Raw genomic sequence first — 10,271 nt, 5'->3', positions numbered from 1 at the left:
AGGACAGGTTGTTATCTAGGGTCACACCCAGATTCCTTGCAGTCTGAGTCGGGGAAACAACTGAGGTGCCGATGTTGATTGTTAGGTCAAGAGTGGGACAATCTTTTCCCGGAAGGAAGAGCAGCTCAGTCTTGTCAAGGTTGAGCTTGAGGTGATGAGCAGACATCCACTGAGAGATGTCAGCTAGACAAGCAGAGATGCGTGCAACGACCTGGGTCTCTGAGCGGGGAAAGGACAGAATTAATTGGGTGTCGTCAGCGTAGCAGTGGTAAGAAAAACCATGCGGGCTAATGACAGATCCGAGCGAGTTTGTGTACAAGGAGAAGAGGAGGGGACCAAGAACAGAGCCCTGAGGGACCCCTGTAGTTAATTGACAAGGGTCGGACTCAGACCCTCTCCAAGTCACCCTGTAGGTACGGTCTTTGAGGTATGAGGTGAGGAGGGAAAGTGCAGAGCCTGAAACTCCAAGTTTTTGGAGCGTGCGAAGGAGGATCTGATGATTCACCGTGTCGAATGCAGCAGACAGGTCCAACAGGATGATGACAGAGGAGAGAGATGCTGCTTTGGCAGTGTGCAGTTCCTCCGTGACAGCAATGAGAGCAGTTTCTGTGGAGTGACCTGCCTTGAAACTATCCAAGTCGTGTTTTTGTAATAAAATAATTAATAATAATTACAAATAATAATACAATCCGTCAAAATGGTATAACCTTTATTTATGGTGCATTTAGTCCTTTTTAGGCAAATGAATTACATGATTAAAAAAAATGGACTCATGGAAAGGCAACCGGATGAACTGATAAAAGGGAGGAAGTGGAAATAAATATATATCATTTAGGAGGCACTGAATGATTTACTAAATATTATCACCTGTGTGTTATTAACGTGATATCAATATTTCATTATTTAAAGAAAGAACTGTATAAACCGATTTACTGCAAACACAATGAAAAAGAGAGTCTCTAATATGGAAAGTGGGTGTTCATGTGTGCAGGCGGTGTTGCTGGCTCAGGACATCCGGGACCGGGAGCGGGGGGGCCGGGCTCAGATCGGCGTGGTGGAGGGGGGGGACGAGAAGGACTCCCCGGAGCTCATGAAGGTCCTGATGGCGGTGCTGGGTCAGAGGGCCGGGCCCCTGAAGGAGGCCCTCCCTGACGACAGACCGGACCAGGTGCAGAACACCAGCGTCAGGCTCTACCAGTAAGATCTGATCCATCTCAATCTGTCAACACAGTCTGCACTCTCCTCCTTTAATGCACTGCTTATTGTCGTAAATCAAATTTTTCTATGCTCTTTTCATGTATTTTACTGGTAACTGTATTCTAAAAATAAATGTCTTCTATGTCTCTTCTATGCTCTGTGTCTCTTCTATACTCTATGTCTCTTCTATGTCTCTTCTATGTGTCTTCTATGCTCTATGCTTTCTTCTGTGTCTCTTCTATGCTCTATGTCTCTTCTATGCTCTGTCTCTTCTATGTCTCTTCTATGCTCTATGCTTTCTTCTGTGTGTCTTCTATGCTCTATGTCTCTTCTGTGTCTCTTCTATTCTCTATGTCTCTTCTATGCTCTATGTCTCTTCTATGCTCTATGTCTCTTCTATGTCTCTTCTATGTCTATGTCTCTTCTATGTCTCTTCTATGCTCTATGTCTCTTCTATGTCTCTTCTGTGCTCTATGTCTCTTCTATGTCTCTTCTATGCTCTATGCTTTCTTCTATGTCTCTTCTATGCTCTATGTCTCTTCTATGTCTATTCTATGCTCTATGTCTCTTCTATGCTCTAAGCAAGGCAAGGCAAGGCAAGGCAAGTTTATTTATATAGCACTTTTCAACACAAGGCAATTCAAAGTGCTTTACAAAAAATGAAAGACATTAAGAAAATGGCATTTAAAATCAGTCATTAAAAAGAAAAGCTAATAAAATAAACATTAAAAGAAAAAAAAATACATGGATAAAAGTTACAGTGCAGTCTAAGATATGAATAGTTCAATTAAAAGCAGCGACAAAAAGAAAAGTCTTCTTGCTGGATTTAAAAGTAGTCAGAGTTGCAGCGGACCTGCAGGTTTCTGGGAGTTTGTTCCAGATATTTGGAGCATAATAACTGAACGCTGCTTTACCATGTTTAGTTCTGACTCTGGGGACAGAAAGCTGACCAGTCCCTGAAGACCTGAGAGATCTGGATGGTTCATCATTTAGCAGGAGGTCAGACATTTATTTTGGGCCTAAACCATTCAGTGCTTTATAAACCAGCAGCAGTATTTTTGAAATCTATTCTTTGACACACAGGAAGCCAGTGTAAAGACTTCAGAACAGGAGTGATCCATTTTCTTAGTGTTAGTGAGGACTCGAGCAGCGGCGTTCTGAATCAGCTGCAGCTTCCTAATAGATTTTTTAGTGAGACCTGTGAAGACACCATTGCAGTAGTCGAGTCTACTGAAGATAAAAGCATGGACAAGTTTTTCCAGATCCTGCTGTGACATTAGTCTTTTAATCCTAGATATATTCTTTAGGTGATAGTAGGCTGATTTAGTAACTGTTTTAATGTGACTGTTGAAACTCAGGTCAGAGTCCATGACTACACCTAGATTTCTGGCTTTATCTGTTGTTTTGAACATTGCACACTGAAGCTCAGCGCTAACTTTTATACGTTCTGACTTGGCTCCAAAAACCATTACCTCAGTTTTATCTTTGTTTAATTGGAGAAAGTTCTGACACATCCAGTCATTGATTTGTTCAATGCACTTACTCAGTGTTTGAATTGGAGCATAGTCTCCTGGTGAAATTGTTACGTAAATGTGTGTGTCATCCGCATAGCTATGGTAACTTATGTTGTTGTTTTTCATTATCTGAGCCAGTGGTAGCATGTAGATGTTAAAGAGAAGAGGCCCCAAGATGGAGCCTTGAGGAACCCCACATATCATATATATATATCTCTATGTCTCTTCTATGCTCTATGTCTCTTCTATGTCTCTTCTATGCTCTTTTACTGGTAACTGTATTCTACGTGGTATCAACGTTCTGTGACTATGTTAAGAGGTGTCAACGGTCTTCTGAGAAGCACTTTGGACTGCATTTCGGCTGAAGACAGATCTTTTTAGTTGGTCATTTTATTTTTATTATCATTATCTTATTTGTACGGAGCCCTGGAGGGTTCATAGAGAGAAAAATAAATAAAACGTGGCCACGTTTTACTTTCTCGTGCGCACGCTTTAGTAACTCGTGCGCACGAGTTACTAAAGTGTGCGCACGAGTTAATAAAGCGTGGCCTCGTTTTATTTAAATTGAGGGATTCCTGTCCGTGACTCACAGTATCTGCTGCCCACAGCTGTTTTATAGAAGGAAAACCTCCTTCACTTTATGAAATCTCTGCGGCACCAGTGGCCTGTACTACGAAGCAGGATTGGCTATTTACACTATTCATTCATGAAGTATGACGCTGCGCTGTCAGCACGCGTCTCCATGTTTGTGATTGGTCAAATGTTGCTAACCCCGTCCCTTTCGCATGAACGCGCTCTCAGCCGGACAGAGAAACCCTGGTTGATTTACTGAGTTGATAACCAGCTTCGTAGGACCGCTTATCGACATCGCGTTTGTTAGGGTCAGTTAAGCCGGGTAACTCAAACATATTCAGGTCCAGGGTCTGTTGAACTGGCTTCGTCGTGGAGGCAGTAACGTGTAACTCAGCAGAATCTGAGAAGAGCAGCACCAGCTGCAAAGAGCTGTGCCTTTTACTGTTTACTTCACTGCGTTTCCCTTCATTAGAACCGCTGAATAGAGATCGAGGCTGCTACGTTTAACCACACACACCTATACACACATCGAACTACCAGAGTATTCCCCCTCGCTTTATGAAGGAGATGTCCTGTCACCGGGGCGCATGATGTGTGTGTGTGTGTGCTCAGCTCCGCTCTGTGTGCGTGTTCGTGTGTATCCGACACCACCAGCATTTGTTTTCAAATTACCACGAACAGTACTTTAAACAAATCTGGTTCCCCATAGTTAAGTGTATTCCCAAGTGAAAGAAATGTGTTTAATCTTAATCTCGATGTGCTATAGTCCTGCCGGAGTGCACCGGAACGAACGATACTATCATAAACAAATGCCCCCCCCCCACACACACACACACACACACACACACACAAAACGAGGCCATGCTTTATTAACTCGTGCGCACGCTTTAGTAACTCGTGCGCACGCTTTATTAACTCGTGCGCACGCTTTAGTAACTCGTGCGCACGCTTTATTAACTCGTGCGCACGCTTTAGTAACTCGTGCGCACGCTTTAGTAACTCGTGCGCACGAGTTACTAAAGCGTGCGCACGAGAAAGTAAAACGTGGCCACGTTTTATTTATTTGTCTCTCTATGAACCCTCCAGGGCTCCGTATATTTGGGTTTTTATTGTTTTAATTACTTATTATTATACAAATAAAGCTTATTCCTATTATTCATCTGCTGGATCACTGCTGCAACATGTCGGGGAGACGTTGAATGACACATTTCTTTCTTGTGTTTCCTCATCAGTGTTTTTGAGAACAGCGGGAATCTGGTGGTTCAAGAAGTGGCGACGCAGCCTCTGACCCAGGACCTGCTGCACTCCTCTGTAACGCTCTTTAATCCTTCCAGCGTGTTCCTGAGAGATTGAGAGAAAGTAGATCCTCTCTCATTCTTCTTCTTCTTCTCCTCTCTCCGTCAGGACTGCTACATCCTGGACCAGAGAGGCTCCAGTGTGATGGTGTGGAAAGGGAAACAGGCGTCTAAAGAGGAGAGGAAGGAAGCTCTGAACCGGGCGATGGTGAGTAATAGATTACATGTAACGGGTAATCAGGGTACAGTAAAGTTACCCTTACAGTTACATGATAGAAATGGGGATAGCAGGATTACAGTGTTAGTAAAAACCTAGAAAGAGCATAGAGTGTTTGTTGTAAAGGATCAGATGTTATCTCTATCTCTGCTCCAGAGCTTCTCTTAATAACTGGACTTAATATTGAATAATCAATTTCTTGCACAATAATATCCTGCATTACATTTTTTACTGGACATTTGTATTTCCACATATATATTTTTTACTTTTTAACCTTTTAATGCTATTTTATTTCTATTTCAGAAATATTTTGGACTGTTTATTTCTTGTGTCTTAATTTCCCTTATGTACATTGCCTTGTTTTTTATGCTGCTGCAACGCAAACAATTCCCAATCTATCTATATATCCATCTATCTACCTCTATCTATCTATCTATCTATCTATCTATCTATCTATCTATCTATCTATCTTACTATCTATCTATCTATCTATCTATCTATCTATCCATCTATCTATCTAGGATAAATAACCTATAAATAATAACTCATCATCTCTTCTCCCAGGGTTACATCAAGGCCAAGAACTACCCGTCCAGCACCAGCGTGAAGGTGATGACGGAGGGAGGGGAGTCGGCCATGTTTAAACACATGTTCAAATCCTGGAGCGACAGAGGGCAGACTCAGGGTCTGGGGTCCGCCTACAGCATGGGGAAGATAGGTAACATCCCCTTAAATATACTGTATACACATCTGGGTCATGAAGCTTCAACTTTCTGTATAACTCTCCCTCTTTAGAAATCTGGAAAACCCTCGCCTTTAAGATCTAATATCTAAAGATCTAAAGTTTTCTTGTACAATTATATTATGTGTAAATATTTCTCCTTATTTTGTATATGCTAATACATTTTTGTAACATATTCGTTCTGTTTTTTCTCCGGCTCTTACAATGTATTTCCTGATACTGTGATTTATTGTCGAAATCTGATTTTTGATTCACAATAATATCAATTTTTATTTAATTTCAACAATTTGTCAGTGTATGATTCATGATTACAAATTATGTTGTGCTTCTATATTTATTTGTATTTTTGTATTGCAACAACAAAGACAAACATGCCATATAGGTCATAGGGGTGGATTCATGTTAACAATACTGAATATTGAAATGAATTGCAGATGTTCAAGCAGCTGTTTGGAGTCATTTTGACCCACTGTTGAAGTATTTGAGATACTAAAGATATTTGAGCTGCTGGAAGAAAGAAAAACACTGTATTTGAACGTCTTATTCACCTTTTTGACACTAAACACTCTCCGTACAGCAAAGGTAGAGCAGGTGAAGTTCGATGTGATGGAGCTCCACGCCCGCCCCGAGCTGGCGGCACAGCAGCGCATGGTGGACGACGGATCTGGAGATGTGAAGGTGGAGTAAAACAATAAATCCACAGAAACTAAATCCTAGCTTTAATGACACCTGCTGACTCGCTTTTAAATCTTCCTTTCTGCGACAGGTGTGGCGTATCGAGGACTTGGAGCTGGCTGAAGTTAACCCCAGTACTTACGGGCAGTTTTATGGAGGAGACTGCTACTTGGTGCTGTACACATACCAGATATCCAACCATCAGCAGTACATACTCTACATGTGGCAGGTCAGGACCCTCAGTGAGCTCATTTCCCTTGTTTTAAAGGTCACCTATTATGCAAAATCCACTTGTTCATGTCTCTTCTACATCAACATGTGTCCCCTCTTCTCCATGTCTCTTCTACATCAACATGTGTCCCCTCTTCTCCATGTCTCTTCTACATCAACATGTGTCCCCTCTTCTTCATGTCTCTTCTACATCAACATGTGTCCCCTCTTCTACATGTCTCTTCTACATCAACATGTGTCCCCTCTTCTCCATGTCTCTTCTACATCAACATGTGTCCCCTCTTCTACATCAACATGTGTCTCCTCTTCTTCATGTCTCTTCTACATCAACATGTGTCCCCTCTTCTTCATGTCTCTTCTACATCAACATGTGTCCCCTCTTCTTCATGTCTCTTCTACATCAACATGTGTCCCCTCTTCTCCATGTCTCTTCTACATCAACATGTGTCCCCTCTTCTTCATGTCTCTTCTACATCAACATGTGTCCCCTCTTCTTCATGTCTCTTCTACATCAGCATGTGTCCCCTCTTCTTCATGTCTCTTCTACATCAACATGTGTCCCCTCTTCTACATCAACATGTGTCCCCTCTTCTTCATGTCTCTTCTACATCAACATGTGTCCCCTCTTCTCCATGTCTCTTCTACATCAACATGTGTCCCCTCTTCTTCATGTCTCTTCTACATCAACATGTGTCCCCTCTTCTTCATGTCTCTTCTACATCAACATGTGTCCCCTCTGTGGAAAGAGACTCTGAAAGTTTCAGGAACAAAGATTCTCTCTCTTTTTGATCCATTTCTATAAAAACTGTCTGAAAATGAGCTGATCAGATTTTGGGCCACTTTATGATGTCATAACGATGTTTTGTCTTGTGTAACCATTAGCCAATCAGCAACCAAGGTAACCCCCCCCCCCCCCCTTATCACCTGAATCTCCTCCTAGAGCACCATTGAGTTCTTTGTAACCAAATCTCTCTCAGAGGGGCGTGGGGAGGGCCTCCTTATTTTCATCTGAAGTAACAGACAGAGAATCAGCACTTTGGAAACAGGGCTGAAACAGAGGGGATTATGGGTAATGCTGCAATGATCTGTTTGGTGTTTGGAGCCAAACACTTCAGAGACAGGTTTTGTATATATCTGAGACCTGTGGGGGAAACTTCTGAAGCAATTGGAAACAGGACTCAGAGAGACACGAGGAGAGTTGGAGCTTTGATGGCAAACACTGACGGTTTATTTGGAGCCTCGGCCGGAGAATTGAGAAGACAGGTGGTGTGTCACGAGTTGACACAGCGGTTGCCAAACCAATTCTGAAGAACTCTTCTGTAGCTCGAGGTTTTAACTAGTTCGGAGTGTAATAATCAACATTCTTTATCAGTGAGACTAAACATTATGGACCCTGAATCTAACTAGAGCTGTCGTCCATAGGAAGGAATGTGCACCAGGGAACCTTCGTCCCTGAACAGTAAACTACCTCATGGCTTGTGCTCTGTCACAGACTGGCAACAACAATGAGCTGCCCCTCCTTAAGAGAGATGGCAGCAATACCCAAGGCTGTAGACCTATGCCGTAGGAAAGGAGACAGTGAGAGGAGAAAATTATGAACTGTGTCGAAGGTTGAATACCTAAGCAAATTATTCCCTAACGAGACCTGTAATATATTGATGAAAAACAGCATAATAGGGGACTTTTAATCTCTCTTTTCTGGCTCTGAAAACACAATTTGTTACGTTTCCTACCAGGGCCGTCACGCCACTAAAGACGAGATCACAGCCAGCGCCTACCAGGCTGTGGACGTTGATAACAAGTACAATGGAGCGCCGGTGCAGGTCAGGGTGGTCATGGGAAAGGAGCCTCGCCACTTCCTCGCTATTTTCAAAGGCAAACTCGTCATCTTTGAGGTACAGATTTGCATTCATTTTTTGACAGATAACAAATGCTCCAGTGCAAAAAAAGTGTGCGGTTTAAAGTGTCCCTATTGTGCTTTTGGGGTTTTCCGTTTCCTGTAAAAAAATAAAGAGCTTTTTGAACATTAAAGCATGGAAACGTGTCACAGGAGAGGCACAAGAATGAGTATAATCGGGCCCCTTTAAGTAGATGGCTGGAGGAGGAATCGCTCCATAAGAAAGTTCATCCTACATTGTCCATCCTCCATATGCATTTCATGTATGTATTTCCATTTAATGTTACTTTACATACTTCTACTCCACTTCCCGTATTTGATTCAATTAGTTACTTTACATACTCAGAATATATGCTAATATAACATATAAACAAACGTATAAATAAACATTGACTTATGATAATAGGCTAAGATATCCAGCAGCAGTGTATAAAGTAATTTAAGTTAGCTCCACCTTGATGAACACGTTAATGCATCAATAATCATAATCCAGTCATTTAATAAATATGATTCTGAACTGGGGTATTTTCGTACTTTTGTACTTTTACTATAGTAAGATGCAGGACTTGTAACGGAGTGTTTTTAATTTCCACTTTTTATTTTAGTATATAAAGTGAGCAGTGCCAGGATTCTTTTAATTGTATTTATTCATGATTGAATAGACAAAAATCCTGGCTCAGTGAAGGTTTTAGGGAACAGTAAATGAGGGACTTTGTACACATCGTTTTTTATACAGTCTTATATGGTTTGATACAAATAATTCCTCCAAAAAAATACTAGAAACAGGCATTTATTGTAATTGCTGTGACACCACAGTATTACTTTCAGATCTACTGGAACAGCCTGCTTAATGCAATCATGTGATGTCTTAATTGACTTTCTTTGATCTTTTCTGTGATTATGGATTCTGAATCTGAGTCAAATATATGTGTGTGTGTGTGTGTGTGTGTGTGTGTGTGTGTGTGTGTGTGTGTGTGTGTGTGTGTGTGTGTGTGTGTGTGTGTGTAGGGTGGTACAGGCCGACCTGGTGTAGCTAACCCTGAGGGCGGGGCCAGGCTCTTCCAGGTCAGAGGGACCAACGAGATGAACACTAAGGCCACGGAGGTGCCTTCGAGGGCCTCGTCTCTCAACACCAACGACGTCTTCCTGCTGAAGACCGACCACATATGCTTCCTGTGGTACGGAAAGGTACGTCACAGTCACAAGCTGGATAAACCACACGGGAAAATTGTGAATGTTCTCTTCCAACATGAGAGTAACATGATAACAAAGGTATCCCAACTGTAGCTGTGAACATGACAGGATGTGTGATTACCTAGAAGAGCATCAGGACTGTTTGAGGCATATGATAGCTATGTGATTAACATGATGATTCAGCCTCTATGGAGAGAGACATCAAGCATGCTCATTTCTGACGTGGAGCTAATCTGAAGTAAACATTGAATACTGCTTTCTATTCCTCCATCTTGTGACTGTGTGACTCCCTCTCTTGGATATCAGCATGTGAAGGACACTGTTCAGGAACTAGTTGATGCTCTGTATGTGATGACTACTTCCATTCTGGAGAGGATCACAAATACATGGATCCTGAGATTGAAGCTCAAGCCGGGGACAAGTGAGATTGTTCTAACATAATGTGTGTGTGTTGTCGGCTTGTGTGTGTGTGCAGGGCTGCAGCGGGGATGAGAGGGTGATGGGGAGGGCCATGTCTGATGTGCTGTCCAAACAGGACAAGCAGGTGGTGATGGAGGGCCAGGAGCCAGCTGAATTCTGGGTAAATCTGGGAGGAAAGGCTCCCTATGCCAACGACAAGAGGTGAGCACAGAAATCAGCAACACTCCAATCCATTAAATATGTTATAACATATTTTATATATATATTAGTTTCAACAATACATATTCCAGAGATGGTTTATTTTGCTATTAAATTG

At 42.1% G+C, this 10,271-nt stretch overlaps 1 protein-coding gene across 3 annotated transcripts in view; it reads left to right on the top strand.

Annotated features, from left to right (window-relative positions):
- The window catches only part of vill (villin-like), a 28,964-nt gene that overhangs the window by 12,408 nt on the left and 6,285 nt on the right, over positions 1-10,271 (top strand). For all 3 annotated transcript variants that reach the window (XM_034200467.1, XM_034200465.1, XM_034200466.1), the window contains 9 exons: positions 992-1,197; positions 4,517-4,595; positions 4,689-4,787; positions 5,361-5,514; positions 6,116-6,216; positions 6,305-6,442; positions 8,181-8,339; positions 9,350-9,529; positions 10,011-10,156. In XM_034200467.1, the coding sequence (XP_034056358.1) occupies positions 992-1,197; positions 4,517-4,595; positions 4,689-4,787; positions 5,361-5,514; positions 6,116-6,216; positions 6,305-6,442; positions 8,181-8,339; positions 9,350-9,529; positions 10,011-10,156 (1,262 nt within the window). The remainder of the gene's footprint in view (positions 1-991; positions 1,198-4,516; positions 4,596-4,688; positions 4,788-5,360; positions 5,515-6,115; positions 6,217-6,304; positions 6,443-8,180; positions 8,340-9,349; positions 9,530-10,010; positions 10,157-10,271) is intronic.

This window comes from Gymnodraco acuticeps, unplaced genomic scaffold (assembly GCF_902827175.1).
Source record: "Gymnodraco acuticeps unplaced genomic scaffold, fGymAcu1.1, whole genome shotgun sequence".
Taxonomy (NCBI): Eukaryota; Metazoa; Chordata; class Actinopteri; order Perciformes; family Bathydraconidae; genus Gymnodraco; species Gymnodraco acuticeps.
The sequence above is the reverse complement of the archived record's forward strand: the minus strand, read 5'-3'. Positions and strand labels throughout refer to the sequence as shown.